Genomic DNA, 23139 nt, shown 5'->3' on the forward strand with positions numbered 1-23139 from the left:
AGCTCATTTTCTATTTACAAAAGGATAGAGAGGGACCTCAGAATAGCAGAAATCTGTTTTCCTTTAAGTAATCAGATACATGCATTTACATTCTAATGAATGAGTACATGTACTTAATGCTTTGCTGATATGTCTGATTAAAAAAACTCTTTAGCATAAGTAGTTCCTCAAATATATAAATCTTTAGCTCACTGTGTTGATACTGTGATTAATATGCCATGCATAGAGATTTACCCAGTAGCAGGCCAATGAAGACAGCTGGTGCATGGCAATATTGAATTATTCAGTACCTTAGATTCTTTACAGCTGCAAGGGAAATAAAAGTTTTTCCAGTGTGTGTTATGGCTTCACAAGTTACTTTGCCACCAGGATCTGGCCTTGGTTTTCAAGCAGGTTTATTGGGTGGAGAATTTCCCTCTGTCACTTCTGTTTAGTGAACATGGGCAAAAATTAGGTACCAGTAAAGCTAGCTACCCCAAACAGGGGATTTGCATGGCTGTGGGACCTAGGAAAGCATGCTGCTTGCACAAGGGGTGAGTGTTCCTGTGAAAGATGGGAGAGCCATCAAGGGTGTGGGTACGTTGCAGTGTTGCTGCTGCAGTTTTGTAGGAAAATACCGTCTCCATGGTCTTTAGGGTGCAGTATGTGGGAGGGTTTTTCATGTTCTTGAATGGAAGAAGCTGCTCTATTGCTGTGATGAATACTATGAATTTTCAGGAAATTTAACTCTTTGTTTCCCTCTTTAGGAATTTATGCATTTGGACTGTTTGCTACGGACATCTTTGTAAATGCTGGACAAGTAGTAACAGGGAATCTTGCCCCCCATTTTCTTGCACTTTGTAAACCCAACTACACAGCACTTGGATGTAAACAGTACACCCAATTCATCAGTAGCGTACATGCCTGTACTGGAAATCCAGACCTTATCATGAAAGCCAGAAAGACTTTCCCATCCAAAGAAGCAGCACTAAGCATATATGCAGCTATGTATCTGGCTGTAAGTATATTATATTCTTTAATATCACTATATTTTTGAGAGCAAATGGCTGGCACTGTGATGGGGAGGAGGGAGGAATGGGCAGAAGATAAGGCCCAAAATTGGCTGATTTTCTGCATGCAAACCTTCTGTGAGTTACTGTGAGAAAGATTCATTAGGATTAATTCTGACAAGGTGTAGTGGTTTCTGAGCCTTGAAAATCAAGACAATGCTAAGAGAGGACTTGTTGTCCATAAAGGTTATAATCTATGGATTTAGGATACCCAGTTCCTTTTTACTTTTCACCCATTTCCAGGGTATGTGGGACAATCATTTGCTGGGTGCTAAGGAATAAGGGAAGGGGTTTCCTCTGACTGGTAGTGGTACCCCTCTGTGCTTTAACCCAGTGCAGATCAGTAGAATCACACATGGCCATGTTCTTTGGTGAGGTGAAACAGAAGGGTGAGCTATGTGTCTGTCTGATCTCTGCATGTTTCTCAATATCCCTGAGTCTCTTTTGGTACCATAATTGGTATTTATAGGTACCTCATGCAAAGTCAGTTTGGCTCTTATTATGCAATGAAGTGGGCTACAAGACAATCCACCCTTTTTTCCCCTCTTTACTCTCTTGTACAAGAAGTGATGAGGAGCACTGGGGTAAAACCTGATCTTGGCTGCCTGAATCAGAGCTATTGTATAGACTGGGGAGAGGAAGAGTCACTGTTTAGTCTCATTCAAGTAACTCTGGCTTAGTTTGGAGTGCATATCATTCTAGTCTTAAGCAGGAGCAAGAACATCTTGTTCCTTTGCTGGGGATAAGTTCCCTCCAGCACATGCCTATGGGAGTGTCTTGGCTGACCTGTGCTGGTATCACAGCCCTCTGCAGCCCTTTGGATGAGCCCAGGGCTGTCTTCACAGGGCCAGTGGGAAACTAGGCAGGTGTGTGGAGCTTTGTGGTCATTGCAGGAGTCAGCCCTTGTGTTCCCTCAGTATTTGAGCAGTGGCCTGCCCATGGGTGTGTGTGTGTGTGTGCATGTATACACATGTAGATATACCTGCGTGTGAGTGTGTATTGCTCTTGAGCACATACCAGTTGAGCCAACTTTTAATTCCTGACTGATCTGGAAGCTGATCCTTGATGACATAGCAAAGATCTCAGTCTCAGTGTGTCAACTCAGTGCTTCTACACAGGGTTTTAGAACCAGCTGCTTAAAATCTGCAGCACTGATGGTAACATGCACCAGGTTCCTTGTAGGCAATGTGTTTAAGAGATGTTGATCATTAGTTAGCACAGGCAAGTGTTTGCAAATAAGACATGCACAATAACATTTTATTCTAACTTGAGGCAAGTGTAAGTGTTCTACTAGTAATGTCTTTATTTGGGGAGATATCTAAAGATGAAACACTCTAAATTTGATGCAAGCTATTTTAGAAAATACTCAGAATTTTTCATTGTAATTGCTCCTATATTTCTCATCCATCTGTAAAGTTGGATTTCTACTGTTACCAAGAGTCAAGGTAACTGGCAAACCAGCTATTCAGCTACTGCAAAGCAGAAAGTAAAATAGTATTATTACATTTTTAAAACAAAAAGCAGACATCAGTAAGGTTTAATACCTAATATAAGTGGCTTTTGACATGAGCAAGAGTACTTTATGCAGAGCTTGTCTGTGGTCAGTATACAGTTAGCAATATAAAAAATTAAAGCTGCTGAGATCCATTTCATCACTATTTGCTCTTTCAGTAACTATAGAAATGAATATATCCTGTGTCATTATTCTACTTCTGCATGGTGCTTGACACTGCTATCATTTAACTAAAGCACTATTAACTACTCTCAGGACTTCGTGTAGTAGCTCCTTGTTACAATATTGTCAGGTTCATTTTTTTGGTTTTTTTTTTTCTCTTAAGTCTAATCATGACTGAAGCGAAAAATACTGTTTATTACATAACTCCAAAGGAAAAAAATTTCAATGTTCCAATATTTGGGGTCATGTCCTTACACTGCCATGATGTTTATCAGGATGGTTGGCCCTAAATAACAATTTTCTCATCACTGTTCACTGGAGTAGAAGATTTATAACAGTAGCCTAGTCTTTCTATGAGCCATGCCACAACATTTATTGAGAGCATGGACATAAAGACCTCCATATATTACTGACTTTTTCATTAGTATATAATCTTTGGTACAATATGTACTTTCTTTTTGGTAAACAGAAATTTTGGCGTGAGGGAGAGATTGTTATGGAATCGTCCCTGGTTATTTCAGCCAGCTGGGCACAAAACAAAACCAGCCTAAAGGAAAAAAAAACCACCCAAGAGCTGGCCCAAGGGTCCTTGCTCTCCTAGATGGTGAAGTAAATGCTTTTAGACTTGTGTGATTTCACCATCAACCAATTTAGAAACGTGGTTTCTAAATGCTTTATCTAATAATTCCCCTATCTCGTTCCATTTAAGTGCAGCCACATCGTTATCACCTAGCATCTGTGCATATTGTCTTGTTAACAATAGCTTCTTTATTCTAAGTTCTGAGTCTTCCATTTTCCCCCTTTTCCCCCTTTTGAGAGTGGGTGGCTGCTATGGTAACTCAGAATTCCCTTGAAAGTACAGTCGTTTTCAAACAGTTGTTGTGCTAGTATTTAGAGCTTTGTAATGTTTGCCTCCATTTCTTCCAGTGTCTATCAAGAGAGATTTAGCAATGGAAGTGTTGAATGGCAATGCTGTAGTTAGGTGTTTTCTCTACCCTGCTCCAAACACAGATGCATTGCCTTTCTTCTTCAGACTTTCAGGTTTATTCTTTCCAGTGTACCAGTGTTTTCAAAATGAACTACTGTACATCTGTTTTGAAACTCTAATCAGGCTGGTGCCTGTTTTTTTTTCTTAGATGTCTACACTGATCTCATTGGAGATACTTTGTTTGTTTTTGGTTGAGTTGGGTTAATAAGTTGACTGTATCTACTTTCATTTCTTACCAGCCTTGAAATTCACCCTTTCTCAGATGAAACAATATTTGCTACATAGGCAAACACTGCAGCATTATTAAACAGTATATAATTGTACAAGACACATTTTGATATACATAAACTGACATAGCCTGGACAATTAGAGGTTTGAAGCTGTCAAGTATGCACATAGTTGGAGTGTTTTCTGCAGTTGAGATACAGGAAGTGGAAGTCATGAGTCTTTTTTTGTTAGGATTTCAAAGTGATATATGAAGATTTAGTCAGCCTAATCCCATAGATTTAAATTTAAGATTTGTGACTAACAGTTATCCTTTGGTACTTCAGACCTAGGGGATTGGTCATGGCTAGCTGTAGTTTAAGGGAAATTTTAATTCTATGTTTTGCCCTTTTTGTGTTGTTCTTAATGCATTGCACAGAAGCAGCTGGGTAGGGTAGTGTTTGAACTTTGTGTTACTGCACTCATTTCAGGCTTGCTTTGGGTTTGTAATGATAGAGGAACAGGCTTCATGTCTTGAGAATTGACACAGCCCTGAAGTCTGTAGGCAGCTTTTGTTGCTTTGTACTCTGACCCCTTGGCCTTAACTTTGGCTTCAGACAGGACTAGCAGATTGTAAAGCCTACCAATAATTTTTTCTTCTTTGCAGAGCTTTTAGTTGGCCCATGATCATGTTTTTCTGCAAGACTCTTGCTTCTGGCGTTGCGCTGCATTGATTTTGCTGTTCAGTGTATTTATAAGTCACTGGGAAAAGACAAGACAGTCTGGGTAACAGTGCTGGCAGCGTGGTGACATTCTCTTCAGTGTCACTCCTTGATCCAGTTGAAGGTGTAGTCTCACCTGTCCTCTGTCTTAAAGTGCCTGTTAGATTCCAGCTAAATGGGCAGCTGGTGAAGGCATGATAGACTTCTCAGCCTAAAGGGAGTGTTCAGGAGGAAGAGGACGAGCAGAGCCGCCTCACTGAATTGACTTTGTTCTCCTTTTTTTGTTAGAAAATTAAAGGATTCTTCTGGCTGCTATTCAGGAACAGTGCTAGGAATGTGGAATTTCTTTTCAGTATCTGGTGCAGCAAGTATCCCTTAATACTGATAATAAAACATATGTCATGAGCTTCACAAATTGAGTGCATTGGTTTCTTTCCGACCAATAATAAAATAATGTTACTGTCTGATCCAGGAATTTGTCTAAAGACCTGTATAAATTTCATGTCAGTCAGCTCTTCATTACAATTCAGATCCTCAAGAAAACAGCCTTTGTAATAGATGTCTTATGGTCTTGGTACAGAGAAAGATGCCTCTTACCTGCTCCATTGTTTTACAGTTACAGCTGTCGGGAGCTTATAGTGGGAAAATTAATAGTAAGGTCCAGAATTCTGGAGCTTTCTTTTCCTTTTGCCAAGCCAGCCCCTGACTTTGAAAGCTAATTTTGGTCTAACATCATAAATAATTAGATCAAAACATATAGAGAAAGCTGGAGGAGGCTTCAGAAACACTACTAGAAAGCTTCAGTGGACAGTTGCAGAAGGACCCAGATAATTTGAGAATATGACTTTGGTGTGCTCTAGAAATAGTTTGACCCGTTAATTATTACCAAAGGAAGCTTAAAACACTTTGGATTTTCAAACTGAATTCTAACTAAACACTGAACCTGTTTATAGACTACAACAGCCTACTATTTCTTCAGCTTTTAGATGAGAGTGTCTCTTTTCTTGTAGGTCTGATGAATATTGAAAATTCTTTGGGTGGAACATTTATAACATTACTTATATTACTTAAATAGTTCAAGAGAATTTCTTTAATTCTAGCCCATTGTAAAAACAAACAAAAACATGAGATAATTTATGTTTGAAGTGCTGCCTGGGATGGATGCCTGTGCAATAGTTTCTTCCTCATTCTTCTCACTGCCTTTAGTCATTATTCACTGCCCACTGATGGACTGGTCTTTGTCAGTCTCCCAGGCCATCTAAATCAGGGAGAAACAAATAGCAAACACAGAAGGGATCTTCTTCCCTGCATTCCCTGGCCCCAGGCTGATGAGATCAGCAAGGAAAATTATCTTCCCTCCTAGCTGGGGCACCCAGCCCGATGTGTAGCTCCAATGTAACTAAAATGGAATTGTGAGACCTGTTGCACCTGTGTTTGTGTGCATAGGTGTTGGTGTGGGTGGGCCTAAAGATAGCTGAAAAATGCCTAGAAAGAGCTTGCAGCATAGCCCAGGAATCCACTTTGTCCTGCACTTTACATACAGCTCCTGTTCTTTTCTTAACATGTTTTGGAATTATTTTATTCATGCTAGATTTAGGACGAACTTCACATGAGACTTGCAGCCTGACATTTTTGAAGTACTTTCCCAGTACAAGCTAAATGCCAAGACTGATTGTTCCTTACACTGTGGCCTGAGCCAGTCACATCAAAACTTCACAGGTAGCTTGCTTGGTCTTTGGTGGTGATGGTGATAATTTCTTTCAAATTCATATTTTCACACCTGCTTCAGTTAAAGGTTTTATTTCAATTCATGAGGTTCTCTTACAGCTTCACTTCCAATATCTTGAAGACTGAAGGTCAAGTGTTTGTGTTTCTCTTAAAATATGGTAAATATTGTTATATTGTGCAATCAGGTAACAATCCACCTTACATGACTCTCTGCCTGTGTCTGCTTAGTGGTGACAGCTCTGTATCTTTTAATACTAAAATCTTATTTCAGGAAAAAGAAACAGCAGTAACAGAAGTTCTTTGAGAGAAGATTCACTACAGTTCTGATGTTGCAGGAGAATGTGCAGCCCGCTGTATTAATTCTAACTTCTGATCAGTCCTTGACCTTACACACAAAATCTCTGCTGCTGGTCTTGCTGTTGACTAATGTCAAAGTTTTCTTTCATTAGAAAATTCCTCCCCCAATTTTTGTTCTTAAAAGGAATGGAGATGAAGTTGTTCAGTAAACATTTTTATCCCTGTAAAAAGTTATACTGTCATTCCTTCCTACTAATGTGTTAAATCACTGCGATATTTTCCTTTGTTGATTCTGCATTTAATATTTATTAAAAGTGAGTGAAACATCCTGTCATCTTTTCAGGTTGTTTATTCTTTGTCAATTGCTGAGTGTGCTAGTTTATAGTTTTTCCACCAGAATCAAGAAGAAAACAGCTGCTTAATTGTACTTTATTCTTAGTGTAAATCAGGTAGTTGACTGTTAATATATTACACTAGAGCTGCAAGGGGCTAAGTTTAAAAATGGTTATCTATGAATCCTGCCTTGAGGAGGCTATATTTGCTATATAGAGTTTTGCAAATACAGACTTTTTGTCTCATTCTTTCAGGAAAGTTTGACCTGCTATTATTGATTCTCTTGTATTGTAATATAATGCTGTTCCTTACATTAGTACCTGTTCTTTAAAGAAAACATAGATTTGATACCTATGCTGGCAGAACCCTCAGGTTATTTTGTATAATGAACTGGGCATAGGAAGCATGACTGCTCATAGGAGGAGGGGGCTTGGCAAATGGAGGTCTCTGTTTATGTGAGGCACAGCATGAATCTGTGGTTGTTTTTCCTCAGTGCTTTGAGTAGGGATTTGAGGGACATGCTTGGTTGTGAGAACATTCAGAGAATTTTATGCAGAACATTTTTTGGTTTCGGCTTTGTATTAAAATGTTGAAATTTGATTGAAGTAATGCAGAATCAAGTGTTTTGTCTTATTAAAAATAGAGACAATCTTAATCTTCTTGGGCAATGACCAGTTGTTATAGATAACTGAAATATGTCACCATGACCTACCTTAAGCAAGTTGTTCCTTCTCAGTAGTCATTTCAATTTATATAACACAATTCAGAATTAAATGCAGGTGAGCTTCCTGCTAACTCCCCTGTGTAAACTTCACCCAAGCTGTATTTAGAACTTGATTTTCTTATTGTGTATTAAAAATAATCCAGTGTTTTTCCTAGCACCAGCTGCCCTGACATGTAGTGTGAATGTGGATAATGGTGGCAGTATCCAGTAGAACAGTGAGGCTCACTAAAGTAGATGGTTGCTGAATTAGTTCAGTGTGCAGTACTCTGTCTATAGCTTGGAGAAAATCACTGGGGCTAAAAAGCTGAATATTAAAGTTGCAGCTCTATTATCACCTTCCTGCGTGGTAAGAGTAGCTCACTGAAGACAGCCTGCAAAAGTACAAGGAGCTAAGATAAAAGAAGAATCAGCAAATAAAAATATCAACTGTTTCTGAAATGGTCTAGGAAAAAGAGAGGAGAATATGGCTTGAAGATAAACTCCAAAACTCTTTTTTCTAAACCTTTGCTTTGTCTGAATTAGTGGAAATCTTTCTACTAGTTTCCTGTTGATCATATAAAGTACACTGAAGGTTTGTGTGTTGCACTTCTCTGATGTTATTTTAAGATCAAGCTTTGTTTCATCCTCTAAGCCATGGATCTTTTTCTAGTGTTTTGAACAAAGTTACTGTGAGATATTACTTGTTTTAGACGAGCACTGACCACTACCTCTTCACTTAATTTATTGTGACTATAACCACACTTTCTAAACTGCTTCTTGGTTGGATTGTTGCAGCACTTTGTAAACTGATTCCCTGGTAAAATCCACCAAAGTTTCAGACAGTACAAAAAATCCCCAAACAAACCCAAAGGACTGCCCATTTGATGGCCAGAGAAGTGGTATTGGTTCTTCAATGCAGACTCATCTGTTTTCCTTTGCAGTCCAAAGTGATGGCATTACAAATTTGGAATTTCCAGTGAAACCTCATAGGAAATACTGGCATTCTTCTGTTCAAAAACTTAAATCCTGTTTAAAATTTGAAGATTTAGGGTTTCAGTGGTTTGATTACAGAAACATTTTCAGCAGAGTAGAAATTTTTTGGTCAAAAATCTTATTAGCTGAAGTATATATTTTTTTTTTTTTTTTTTTTGAGGATGGGGAGGAGGGGTGTTGCAAGTGGTCTCAATGCTGTGATAAGAGAATGGAAAGTCAAATATTGGTATTGATTTCTTCTATTGGCTCATCAGAGCTTGGGAAGTGCTGGGTTAAACCTGATAGTCAGTAATGCACTCTTAGGGCAGAAGAGCTGCTCTGTTATCAGGCACTGCTTTTAATTCAGTAGTATTACACAGGGAGAATTAGACTGCAGCAGGACAAATGGATTTCTCAGTCTGATGCGTAAAACCCGCAGCATTTAGATTGGTTTGTGTGAAGCACGGGGTTGTATTAGTTCAGCACTGGTTGAAACTATTATTATAGTCACTGGTTGAAACTATATTTATGAAAGTAGATGCTGGCATTTAGTTCAATTTTCACTGCTCTTTAACACTTTTTTACCTTTTCACTGCTTTTTGACAAATCATTAATTAGTCATGTAAAGAAGTGGTATATAAGGAAGAAAGGCTTTTGCTAACAAAAATAAGGTCTGTATGTATTCCCTTTCTTACTCTGCCTGGTAGCTTGTAATAAGACTAGTACTACTTCAGGGTAAATATTTTTTCTGTTACTGTCAACACTGCTCAGTGAAAAATCAGTCTATTTACTTCTATGCATTAATAAATAAATACATAGACTGAGAGTAATTGGATAGGATTGTCCAATTTGTCTGACTTTCTGTAGGCATTTCAGGTTCATATAAAATGCAGTTTTGCTGTATGGTCTGATTCTTTTTCTATATCCCTAGGAAAGGGTTGTGATGACTTTATCTACTACTCTACCTCCCAGTTTCTTTACACCCTCCCCCACTTTAAGAAAAAAGTACCAAATACACATAATATAATATAAAGCTTTTATTCACCAATTAGTGGGAGACATCCATCAGTCTTACACTTTCTTCCTTTCTAATTTTCAGATGTATATCACCAACACAGTGAAAGCCAGAGGAACAAGGCTTGCAAAACCTGTTTTGTGTTTGGGTTTAATGTGCTTGGCCTTCCTTACTGGAATCAACAGAGTAGCAGAGTATCGAAATCACTGGTCAGATGTAATAGCAGGATTTGTAATTGGAATATCTATAGCAGTATTTTTGGTAAGTGTGTGTCTATGTCACTTCTGTTTGAAAAAAATCAATGTATAAGTTTGTCTCTCTAAAAAAGCCTTCAGATAACTAAATAACAAAAGACATGTTCCTCAGTTTTTTTAATTAGTCATCAGTTTCCTTAGTAGTATTTACATACACTCAGAAATGTGAAGTCAAAAAAGGACTGATTCAGTTATCTGTTTTGACTTCCATATAAACCAGATTGTAGTATTTCAAACAGTAATTTATGCAGCAAGGCCCACATGCAGGAAGCATATATTCCTCAGAATAACACATGGTTATGATTTCATGGATAAAGTATTAAATTCAATATAGTGGTACCGACACTGATCAGACAATAGGTAGCATTTGTTTTTCTGGCTTTACAATAACTCTAATGAATTTATTTCATAGTGTGTTTCATAGATTCAGGTTTATGTTGAAATTTCATTTTATTCTGTATCAGAAAATCTTTGTTCAGTCTTTTCCTTTTCTGGAGCTGTGTTCCAAAACCAGATAGTTTTAATTGCAGTTGCCAATGACTACTGTCTGTGTCAGAAAACTATTTCTAATCTATTAATCACCTTCACTCATATCTGCAGTGGAAGACTATAGAGTAGAACAGTCGCTGCTGCTTAATGCCTATAGGTTTGTCTGCCTGGCAGCTTGTAATAGTACTAAATACACCTTTGATGTTTTTCCCCATGAAAACTCTTTTGAGCTTGACCCTTGGATCACAGGGTCTTGGATCTGAAAGCATGGCTTGGCTGAGAACCCTCCCAGGGATGGCTGGGGTGGGTGTTTTCACTCCTCTAGACATGCAAGGGTAGCTGCAGGTCTCCTTTAAAATACATCTGCTTGCATTTCTAAATGTTGCCTTCCACACAAGGTGTCCAGTAGCATGAAATCAAATTTAGTTGTGTTTTGAAGATAATGCAGTTGGCAAACATTACTGCTCAGCTGAGTGTTGTAATTAGTAGAAGCACAAACTGTTACCCATCACATTACAAAGTCCCTGTGAAGTTACATTCAGATTGGGCATGGTCCTTGCCTTCTTATTCCCTTTCTTACTCTTCATTGGAGAAAGTCTTTGCTGATCAAAACTGAAATGGCACTGGCCTTCCCAGGAGTTAAAAGGTTAATGCCACGTGATGCTGCAAGACATCTCTTCATGAGGTTGATAATACTTGGGGCTCTATTGTGCAGCTTCAGTAATGGATTTTCTTTTAGATAGGAGGTTTCTTTGGTTCTCAAATGATGCATGTACCAATAAATCACTTGAAAGTCGTTTGTCTTGAAATATTAATTAAGGATTTTTTGTGAAACATGAACTTCACATTTCAGTGTTTCTACTGTAACGCTGTGACTAAAGCTGGTGTCATTTCTGCCTAATGATAATTGTCAGGATCAAAGCTTGAAAATATGAGTTGTTCCTTAGGTATTATGTTTATCTTCAAATCCCTTCTAGGTTGTTTGTGTGGTAAATAACTTCAGAGGACGTCAGCCAGACCATGAACATTCTCATCTGGATAATCTGACCCAGATGCCCATGATCAGCATACCCAGAGTAGAAAGTCCTTTAGAAAAGGTAATGTCTGACTTTTTAAAAATCAATTAAATAAAACATAGCTTTCCTGAAAGGATGATCATAAATTATCCTGACAAGAGTGCCAAGGTAATCAGATTTAAAATGATGTCAGTGTTTCTTGACAGTGAAAGAGAAAGAAGGAAAGACTTAAATTCAGTGACACCCTTTGGGAGACTCTTCATGTTGTCATTTCAGGGCCATAGCTGCTGCTAAGCCCATGGAGTCAGGCTGAGTAGATCTGAGACCCTCTCCCCTTGTGTTCCTCAAGTGAATGTGATTAATACTCTGCCTGATATTCCACAGAACATAGAAAGTTCTTAGAATGCTTAGAAAGAACGATTAACCCCTGGCCCAAGGGGCTTTGCAATTCAGGTACAAGTGGCTTTTATCCCATTTGTGTGTGGCATGTCCTGAGCCTGGTGTAGAGCATGGGATGCAGTCCCTTCTGGGTCACCTGTGGGGCTTCTGTCATCAGACGTGTGCTAGCCCCAGGACAGGGCACCCTTGTGGCAGTGAGAGGAGCAGTGGGCCATACAATAACTACACAACCCCATGATCTCTTGTCAGAGCACATGGGATTTTAGACTAGAACATGCTAGTGAGAGTCTCCTGGGTATGCCAAGACTTTTTGCTTGAGTATCACGATAAAATTTATTTTAGTTTACTGGGATAACCATTTATATTTTTTGAAGATGATGTTGAACTATATGCTAGGTAAGATTGTCTGACTAATTTTATGAGCAAAAAGCTACTGAAATAGATAGCATAATAAAATACACAAAATATTTTAGACATTTTTACCAAGGGAAAACTTTGAACTAGTAATGCAAAGTTTAAAGGAAAGTTTACTTTTTCTAATGACTGTATCTGTCATAATTCATTAAAATCTATTGGGTTATGCCCATATTTGAAAATAGAAAACAATTCTACACTGGGTAGGGCACCGAAAGTATTTTTCTGTGGTATTATTTTAATTCCAGATTAATTATGATAATTTTTTTTCATGTTCAATATAAGAAAGGTTTCCCAATCTGTCTTACTCACTTGAATGTGGTGGAAGTTGTTCTTTAGTAAGAATTGCTACTAGTCCTGGTTTTTTTTTTCCTTTCCTTGAAGGGAAAGAAGATTTCTTTTCAGAAAGGTCTAACATGCTTTTTTTGAACCAAATATGTCTAAGCTACTTCTGCTGATGTCTTGTCGTATGGAGGTCAGAGTCTCATTTGCTTGAACAAGCATTTAGATGATGAATGTGTATCTTCAAAATAATCCATTCAGTAAACTTTCTGTAAAATGTCAAAACAAAACAAGCTGTCAGCTGGCCTGGAACACACCACATTAATAAGGACATGTTTTTTTTACATGCTGGGCTCTCATGCAATAGAAGTCATTTCTGTGACTCAAAAGCCATCATAGGTAATACATACACATTCTCTGGATGTTGACATTTTAATTTTTTTTCCTGGGGACAAAGACTTCATGTTAATTTCATGTTTCTACCTGGTTTGAGAACCTCTCACTCATGATCAACAATGTTCTTTTCCTGAGACTTGGCCTAGTTTGAGATGCTGTGGGGAAAGCAATGGGAGAGTGTGGGAGGATGGTGGCAAGAGTAGTGTTTGCTGTGCTAGAGGATAACCACTGCCATTTGTGAGCTGAGCTGCCCAGGACTCTGTTACATGAATGAGCTTCTTTCCTTCTGAACCCAAATTCTTATGGCAGTAGCTGTTTGCTGTCATGCAGCTTCTCTCTAGAGATAAATTTTAATTAAACTGGGGACTGACCAGAAAAGTGATACCACTTGCTGAGGTCCCATCTTTGTCTGTGTTGCAAAGCCTTACTCCTTTTCAGACAGAGAGGATGGGATGCAAGGACAATAAGGTGAAGACTTTGCTATTTGCTTGGAAATGCTTTCTTCTGTTTCCACTTCCAGAAAGTTTAAAATTGAATTAGCAAATAATTGATGAAGAAGTTACTTACGTATGAGTGCTCTAAAGTTTCTATGGATATTTTTACCTTTTTTTAAATGTAGTTTTGTTTTGTTTAATCTAGAGTTTTAGATAGAAGACAGACCCTGTTAAATAAAAGGAATTAAGAACAGTAGTTCAGGGAACTAAGGTCTAAATTAAGTTAGGTATTCTCAATTTACTACCGTTGCTACAAGAATTCTTGAATTAGTCTTTGCTTTTTAGCTCCCTTCTTATTTTACGTCATTTGTTCTCCTCAGGAGAGAAAGTGATGCTAAATAATTTGTGTGCTAGTTGCCTCTTCCTCCTTTAGACACATGAGTTACTTTTCACTACATTTCAGTGAGCACTATTCCAGTTCAATATTCTGAATGCTCATCGACTTGCATTTTTCTTATTTTAAAACTTTTTTTCCTTCTTTTCAGTTCTGCAAGTTTCTGTACTAATATTAAAGACAGGATACTGTCAGAAATTAACTGCAGGGAGTAGCAAAAATCCCAACTGTCTGAAGTTATCAAAGGCTAAGGCAGTGCAAGCTGGAAGCAATGCAGCTATGTGACTGGTACTAAAAATCAGTAACTATATAGGTATCTGGGATCAAGCAAGTAAAAAGTCCTGCCTTGAAGAGTGACTTCATTAGAAATGCCTGCCAGATAGGACCCCACTCATTGCTATTTTGTAATAAATTCACCTGTGAATAAGCACATGATGCATCATACAGCCCTGGAAGCACATTACTTTGCTGTTTCCAGGTCTGCTACTTGCTATTCCAGTGCTTTCTCCTTGGAGAGCAAATGCTCCTGGCATGCTCACCGTGCTGCTACTGTCTGAGTTCTGTTGGAGGTCTAGCTACATTTGAAGTGCACTTAAATAGGCATAAGTTCTTGTGATACTCTGAATTTAGCTGCTGCTGCTTGGTGACAAGGTTAGATCACTGTTTGCATGGCACTTCTGTTGCATTGTGATGCATGCAGATGATTTAGCTGTTCTGCACAGGTGCCCATGCAGTCAAATAAGCTGTAGTTACAGTGTCTCCTTGAGTGATCCTTGCCAGAGCCTGCTCAGCAGTGCAGACAGGGCTTTTACCTTAACTATAATCATCCTCAGAATTAATGAAAAGAATGAAAGCCAAGAAACCTCACCACTCACCCATCTGCTTCGTTTTCTCTTCTGTCTCTGACCTTCTTCTCTCTTACAAGACAGTTGGGTTTCAGTTAGCTGGCAGTCTCCTACAGAGAGGAAGCTCTCATCCTACCACAGTCAAGACTGCAGAGTTCTGTTCTTTTTCAGGAATTACTGAGAAATGGGGATATTCTGGGTAGTACCTGGAAGAGTTTGGAGTTTCATCTTTGTCCAAGTGCAGTCACAAATTATGTTTCCTGTTTCAGGAGAGACTGACATTTTTTCATGCAAAAGTCGTCTGAAATTGGCCAGGGCTTACAGAGATCTCCTACCCATGTAGTAGCTTATGACTCTGCTAGTCTTATTTATTTTTTATAAGTATTCTAGCTTTGAAAAAATCAAATGCAAATACAGCATGGAGCATTTCAGGGCTAATGGAGGCGGTAGATAAGATACTGAGATAGAAGGTTTCAGAAGGAAGCGTTGGGTTAGGAGATGCACCATGGTTCATCTCCTGTGAGATGAGATAATTACTGTGTGTGATTATCAGTGCTTTCTGTAGCTATTCGGTACTACTTATTTGCACAGTCGGTTCTTGGTAATGCTGTCTTTGACAGCTAAACTGCATTTATTCCCCAAGGTTCTGCTTGACATTCCTTCATACTGCTACTTCTGTCAGCACTGCCCAAACCTTCCCAACACATTGAACATTGTTCTTTGTTCAATGAAGTTTCTTATACTGCCCTGTAGGACTGACTATCCAGCATGACTGAACTCAAAAGAGAGAGATTACATGCTCTCTCCTTCTGCCATTTGCAGCTTTTAGTGGTCATAAGGATTTGGAGTTCCTCTTGCAATATGTGACATTCTTGTTGCCCATCAGTTTTTAGTGACTGTCAGGGTTAAATGTCTGAGAAATCTTCTTGAGTTTGACACAGTAATTATTGTTTTGTCGTGTATGTGCCGAAGATAATGATGGTGATAAAACATTCTAGCAATAGTAAGTGTAGATGTTGCAATGAATTCTGCTAGTATTTTTAAGACTGGAAAAGATTTCCTCTTCAGAATTTAAGGAGTATTTTTTTTGATTACTCTTGATTACTCATGAGACACAAAACAGCTTCTTCCCAATGTCAGAAAATTTTAGTTCTCAATGTTACTGCTTTTTTCTTGGTCTTAAGCATGTTGGTACCAAGTCTTCAAATGTTATGTGCCCTGGTGTGCACACAGCACCGTGGCTTAGGGAGCCCGGCCTGCTCCCTGCAGCTCTCCAGGGAAATCACCTCTCACTGAGTTCACAGCTAAAAGCAAAACACAAAGATGCTTTAGCTCACCATACTGTGGGCAGATGTGGGAGAGGGTTGTGTCCATTTCTGTTGCTTCAAAATATTTTAATTGAGAGGTCTCCCAATACTGTTGTACTTGATGTCCAAAAATAGGTGTCCATACTTTTTTCTCCAGGATGGTTTGATGAGAGCCCATGTGTTTACATCAGCTTATAGGCAGTTGTTGGCATAATTGTTCTCTCTTGATAATACAGTCTATTAAACAAGATACAATGCAACATTGCTTCACACACATATCACAGACACCTACCCAGGACAGTCAGCTCATAAAAAATCATAAGCAGTTTTGTTTCAATGTCAAAAGATTTGAATTTGTATTCATGTCCTACTCTTCTGCTGAAATCTGCTTCTGGGGGATTATACAAAAATTGTTTCTGATTAAATGCAAACGGTGGTCACTACATCTAATGCTCAGATAAACTAATACTTAAACATGGGAAGTGGAACAATATCTTCAGTGTGACCTCCTCCAACGTGCATGTTGTAGGTGTTACAGGATCGAGGCGTTAGCCGCAGCCAAGAAGATGCTTTGCGAGGAGCCTCCCTCAAAGCCGCATCCTTAGGCTGTTCTCGTGGCTGTGGGGGCCGGAGCGCGGCGAGCCCCTTGCTCTAAGGCAATAAGGCAATAACACCCTTTGCTCTAAGGCAATAACACCCCTGGCTCTAAGGCAATAAGGCAATAACACCCCTTGATCTAAGGCAATAAAGCAATAATAACGTATGTGCACGGCAGCGCAGAGCCACAGCGCCTGGCACAGCACTGCCCTGCCCTGCCTGCCCGCCTTCTGTGCAGGGTGCGGGACACTAACTCCTGCTCCAAAACTCACTGCTCCAGTAAAAGCAGATAATGCACTCTGCTGACTCAGAGAGCTGCATGAGAACGTTATTACTATTATTGCTTGATCAATTATCCTTTGCCTAAGGTACTACAGTAGTATTTTCTATTTTAACAAACTCTACTGTGGGAAAAATTACAAACAATTTTACAAAGAGAAGACTCTTCTTTTTAGGATGATGACTATTTTTGAATGTTTCTAACTGTATTGATAAGAACAAAGTAAAAAAAACCAACTAAAAATATTTAATATATATAATGAAAACTGCAAATCACAAAAAGTTTAATGTATTTTTTCAACGCTTTGACATTATAGCATTGCTTATCAACAGAAATTAATTAAAACTTAACAGAAGCTATACAGTGGATCGTTTTCCCCAGAAACCTGCACTCAAGGCTTAGCCCTTGGATTTACCTTTTTTGTTAGTGTTGTGAGAGTGCAGTTATGATGCATGCTTTGCTCATCAGCCTGGTACTGTCCTCTTAGAATGGATGGTACAAATGCTGGTCTGCCTGCCTGTGAGACTGCTGCCATTGAGCAGACCCTCAGCATTTCTGATTCTTTTGGGAACTTGAGGGAAAAAATTCCCATGGAATTGGAGAAGCTGAGGTCTTATGCATGGTTTTTTGCTTGTCTTCTTGCATATGTGTGAATCTGTTTGCTGACAGTAGTTAGTATCTCACTCTGACCCTTGTCGCAGCAAATCTAAGCAGAATTAAGAGTTGAAATGTAGTTATTTCAGAGGAATGCTGTTTGTTTGGGTTTTTTCTGCAGAGTGTCAGCAAGGCTTATTTGTAGTTTTGCCTGAGAGGGTAGCATGAAAAAGCACGAGTAACCAGACAGCTGCATGAATCTGTATCAGTGATTCTTGCCGTCAGCAAGTGATTTGTTTTGACCTAGTTATGCATCACCCTGCTGAGTCCATTGGAAATGAATTGACAGGCCTTCAGTAGGGTCCAAATCAATAGGTCCTTGATCAGCAGCTTAGCAGTTCTCTTTGAGGGCTTATTGAGGAAGGAAGATTTTCTTCTGTGTTATTATATCCCATGCTCTGCGTGTCTTCCCAGGATGGTGACCTGCTCATTTTGGAAGTTTAGCTGGCAGGAGTGTGAACCACATTTTCCTTTCTCTAAATAATCATTATCCACTCTTGAATTAATGCCACATGAAAGAGCATTTGGTTCTCTGCATCACAGACAAATGTGTGTCACTTAGAGACAGGGATGGCACATGGCAGGACTTGAAAGAATTGATTGAAATAAAGAGAAATTATTTTTTTCCCTCAAATTCTTCATTTTTAAACCATCTTACGAAAAAAGTGAATAATTTTAGACTGAGAATAGTTTAAGTTGAGAGGATGACTTCTGAGGTCTAAATAAAGGAAATAAATACTGTGAAGAAAATGTCATCATAGCCTCACAGCAACTCGAGAGTCATTGAGTTTGCCCACTGTATTGCATACTTAAAACAGAATTTGGCCAGCCAAATAAAATTGAGTTGATTTTTTTTTTTTCTAATTTAGGAAGTCTAATTTTGCAATTTTTTTGCAGAATAAAAATCTGCAACCAATAACATTTGTTACTTTTTTTTTACTGAAAATGTTTTCATAGAAAGTTGTACTTTTTTTTTCCTAATGCTTTTTAAAAAAATCTGGCCATGCTTTAATAATTGTTGTTTATTTAAAATACATAAATTCTGGTTTTGGGAAGAATATACATAAGATGCTTGCTGTTAAGTGTTAAGTAGTATTCTTTTACGAAAGCTGTCATGAAATACAGCAAGAGCATTGCTAGAGCTAAAATACATTTTGTAGGGGAGGTGGAAGAGAGCTTCTCCCCCTGGACTCAGTACAGTTATGGCACAGTGAGAGAGGGAGCAAAGCTGCCAGCCTGGCTGGGAAATGGGGGTATAAGGGGCAGCTCTCCAGTTAAAGCATTTCTAATTTCATCTCTTTAATATGAAAAAGCAAAGATACCTGCCTATCTCCCCCTGCTCAGACTGATAGACAAATATTCAGGCAGTTTAAAGAAGAACTTAGAAATAGAAACTTGCATGGTGGACTTTGTTTCTCTCCAGCATTTTTTATGCTGTGTGATAAGAGATTTTCTGAAAGACTTCCCTTAAGCAAAAAATGGGAGGTCCCACTCTCCCCAGGTTATCCACATTCCCCTCTTCTTCAGCTCACATCTCCTCTCTTCGGCGTTTAATCTGCTCCAGGAGGCAAAGTGATGAAAAAAAATTTGCAGTGCTTTGCTTGGTGTTTTACCCTCTGTGCATTTTTGTGCTTGGGAACAAACACATGGCTTAACATCAAGGTTCCCTTTACTAATTTCACCATTTGATGTTTTGTGAAAAATGGTGGCAGTCAAGGGTGCAGTGTGCCCAAAGGGAAACACACTTCCTCTGGATCCTGCACTTCACTCCGGGGTTGCTTTCCCCTTCGGGTGTTTGCAGAGTCACTTGCTTAGGTTTGAGTATGAAAAAGTAGCCAAGCTCTTTGGGATGCTGCAGGGTTCTAGAGCTGCACATAGAATGTTTGTGTTCCAATACACATCTCAGTGCTTCTAAGAATTGTCCCACTGAAGGAAAGAGGAAAATGTTCTTAGATTGCAACTGGATGCTGGTGATTCTGAAAAAAAAAAATTGAATATGAGTTCTTAACTGCCAAATGCCACTTGATTTCTAGCATTTTGTGACTTGATTCAGTGCCATTGAGCTCATGAGGAGAATATAATCTTTACAATTTTAATATTAATTTTTTATTTTCACTGAAATAGAGTATTATAATCTGTCAGAAACTGTCATTTTCATTTCTAGGAATTTTGTTTTCAATTATGAATAACATAGCAATAGAAGTACAGCTAATTCAATTATTCACATGTAATTTAAAATTAAACTTAATTAAAACAAACAACAGCCATCTGAAATTAAAATATAATGGAACCATCACATATAATTAATTACTTTGTTCAGCATACTTCCCTATCCAGTCTTTCAGCAGTTAAGAATTGCTATGGGAGTGAGTGAGAGCACTGCAGTGAAAATGAGTTTTATTTACATCATCCTGCAATAGTCTCCAAGTACAAGGCTGCCCTTCAAACACAGGAGGCAGAAGTTTTCACAATGGTGACTGCTGTCTGTCTGTGTGATTTTGTGGTTTTTATCTGTTTGTTTTTCCTTTAACTTGTAGAACCACATCACGGCCTTTGCAGAAGTCACATGATGTTGACGCTGATGTATATTCACTCCACTGGACTTCATCTCTTTTCACAACCCACACATGATATTTGCAGTGTATCAAAAAATAAGAAATTTTTAGAAGTCCTATTTCTGACTTGATTTTTACATCACTAAAATGATAAACATTTTGAAGAATTCTTAAATATTAGAACGTCACTTTACTTTCTAGCGAAAATATTAACTGTTTACTTTTATGATGGAATGGGACAAACTGAGCACTAATTATCTGACATTACCCTCTATTTTGGCTTCTCATTGTTTTCAATGGTTTATGTACCTATTCCAACAGTACTTTGTATTTTGATTTAACTTTGATTTTTATAATCTACATTTTTAATTCAGCATGAACTTGTTTCCATTTGAGGCAATTTCAGTGTATAAAAACTAGACAAATATTATGTTCTGTATGAAAATGCTGTTTGCACATTGTATTACGCTGTATTCCATGTAAGATATCATTCAAAACAGTATGTTATATGTAAGACTGGTGCTTCTGCTTTTGAAGAGAAAAAAATGCCAATTTTTACTGTAATAAGTATTGTATCATAATTAAAAGTTTATTTATTTGGATATTTTCCTGACATAATTGTAGTTGAATTGTTGTTTTGTAGTTCTTGAATGTCTTGGATGACATATATGTATCTAGGTTAAAAGAAGTGAGAATAATTTAGAGAGTTTGATCTTTGATATATTCTTTATTACTAATGATATCCCATGAAAGGTTAAGGGCTCTGTTCTTAGCTTAGCATATCTGATGGGAAGCCGTGCTATTCATAAATCATTTAAACAAATTACTCAAGGCAGCCTGCATCTTCTCGTGATTGTTATACTCCGTGATACTATGCTGGGAGAATGAGTGCTAAGATAAGAAGAGGGTCACCAGCTTAGTGAGGAAAGTTCAATTGAGTTTCTACTCTCCATTTTCATGGAAGACTCATGGAAAAACCAAAATGGCTCGCTAAATTTTTTTTCAGCCTAAGTGACCAGGACAGGCAGACTTTCTCTCTACAAAGCTTTTTATCTTTGTGTTTGAGGCTCATATTCTTTAAAAAAAAAGGAAAAACAAAATCCTCTGCCAGCCAGCATGGTGTTGACAAATTGATTTTTCTTCAACATCTGCCAATGTTACCATATCTCTGTCATTGCTGTGAATATTCAGATTAAGCCCACCCCCTCCCCGCTTTGGAAGAGTCTTGCTGACTATTCATAGTGAAGTTGTCCTATAAAAATTGAGCACCAAATGGATCTGAATATTGTAAATACTGAAGACGTTCTTAACATGTGCCAGACAGTGTCCCTGTGGCAAGAGCTGATAAAATGCTATCACTATGGAAATACTGAGAATACAATTGGTCATTGCAGGCTGTTGAGCATTTTAGGCCTTAAATTTTCCAGAGTTCAGTGTATTTCCTGTACATTAATCATTGTTAGAGTATGTTTGAAACACAAGGATGTAGAATTAGGTCTGTTTTTTCTATGATGAATTTTAATGCATTCTCACATAGTCATCAGGTACTGCCTTCTTTTACTTTATGTTTTAACCTCTCCTTTCACTAAAATACAACTACCTAAAGAGTGCTTGGCAAACAGGGCAAGGCCAAGTTGTCTCTGAGTGCAATAGAGCATATGCCACGAAGTCATTGTGCTAAGCTGAGAATTAAGAGATTGAAGAAATATATATGTGGGGAGAAAAGACCTAGAATAGAGTCCTTAGCTACAGCTAGGTTTTTTAGGTGATTGCAAATCCACCTTTATTAGACTATCAACTGTGTTTACAAAATTGTAGTAGATCCAAAGTTTGTATCACCGTGTTAAACTCACCCTGCTCTTAGTCTAGCTAGTTAGGTTCCAAGGTACTAATGATTTCTCTGTGTGCAGATTTAAATGAAATGTTCACTCATTTTTGCATGGTAGCAAATCTGCATTTTTTATATCTGATTTATAAGATTACCAAGAGATTCTTTTATGTTAAAAGAGATGACTCTTTTTCAGTGTACTGTATATCATCAGCTTGTAACTGGTCTTTCTCAGGATCTTTCCCAGTCAAATATTTGGGTTAAAATTATCATACTATCTCTGTGAACCAGCAGTGAGAAAACAAAAAGAGAGACACTCTGCTGTATAATGTATTTTTAAATAAAATAATTTTTCATTCATATGTAGTGTATTTTTTTAGGTGTCTGCTTTATATATGTTTTGGTTGATGATGTGCATGTAATGAAATTGTGATTTTATGTGAATTGCATTTGGTGACATATTCTCACAATTAACCAAGAATCCCCACAGTTAAGGGTCTACCCTTAGAAGTAGTTCTGGTGAACTTGAAAAGCATGAGAGGAAGAGCTGTGTTGCAGTCTGCAGCCTGTTGGGAAAGGACTCTCCCCAGAATGTGGACCAGCCAAGCTCCAGACACTGCTTTGACTGATTTTCAGAAGTTGCCCTCCCACATCTGTAGCTCTCCACTGCCCTGAAGTTTGGGCGTTAGCTCTTCCATTCTGAACTCAAAAAGCTTTGAGTAGGAAGAGTTTGCCAAAACAAAAGTAAGTTGGCACTTTTGTACTAAAATGGCTTTTTGGTGATTGCTTTTAAAAAAATCCCAGTGATGAGCAAGCATCATTCCTCATTCAGGGAATATTCTGGTACAGAGTGGTTCCTACTGGAAACAGTGTGGTTGAACCATTTCAGTGGTTTTGAATGCAACTGATTTTATTATTCTTGTGGACCTTTTCTGTGTGTACTTCAGTGAAACAGCTCTGCTCCATTTATAAATGAGATGTTTGAGAAGCATCCCTAATGTTATATGCTGCTGTGTTCCTAAAAATGGAATTTCTAAGGCATATAGGGACACCAGCTGGGCTCCTATCCATACCATTTTAGATTCTCTTATATGGATTCTGCTGTTGGTATAATCAGGAACTGCGTAAGACATAACGGTGATGGCACCCGGGCTCACATTTCTTCAGCTTTAAAAAACATTCATTTTAAGAATATGTATTAAAAAAGGATAATGTTGGTATTTTTTAGCTGCAGTTTTCTTTGCTGTTTGCTGTGGCCTTCTGATTTTGTTGCTGCCCAAGATCACAGTAAGTGCAACAGTCCATTTTG

At 38.2% G+C, this 23139-nt stretch overlaps 1 protein-coding gene across 11 annotated transcripts in view; it reads left to right on the forward strand.

The window, feature by feature from the left end:
- The window catches only part of PLPPR5 (phospholipid phosphatase related 5), a 182187-nt gene extending 159997 nt beyond the window's left edge, over positions 1-22190 (forward strand). For all 11 annotated transcript variants that reach the window (XM_063165636.1, XM_063165635.1, XM_063165634.1 and 8 more), the window contains 4 exons: positions 747-997; positions 9771-9947; positions 11407-11526; positions 19985-22190. In XM_063165636.1, the coding sequence (XP_063021706.1) occupies positions 747-997; positions 9771-9947; positions 11407-11526; positions 19985-20017 (581 nt within the window). In that variant the 3' untranslated portion in view covers positions 20018-22190. The remainder of the gene's footprint in view (positions 1-746; positions 998-9770; positions 9948-11406; positions 11527-19984) is intronic.
- The last annotated feature ends 949 nt before the right edge of the window (positions 22191-23139 follow it).

The sequence above is a fragment of the Melospiza melodia genome, chromosome 11 (assembly GCF_035770615.1).
Source record: "Melospiza melodia melodia isolate bMelMel2 chromosome 11, bMelMel2.pri, whole genome shotgun sequence".
Taxonomy (NCBI): domain Eukaryota; kingdom Metazoa; phylum Chordata; class Aves; order Passeriformes; family Passerellidae; genus Melospiza; species Melospiza melodia.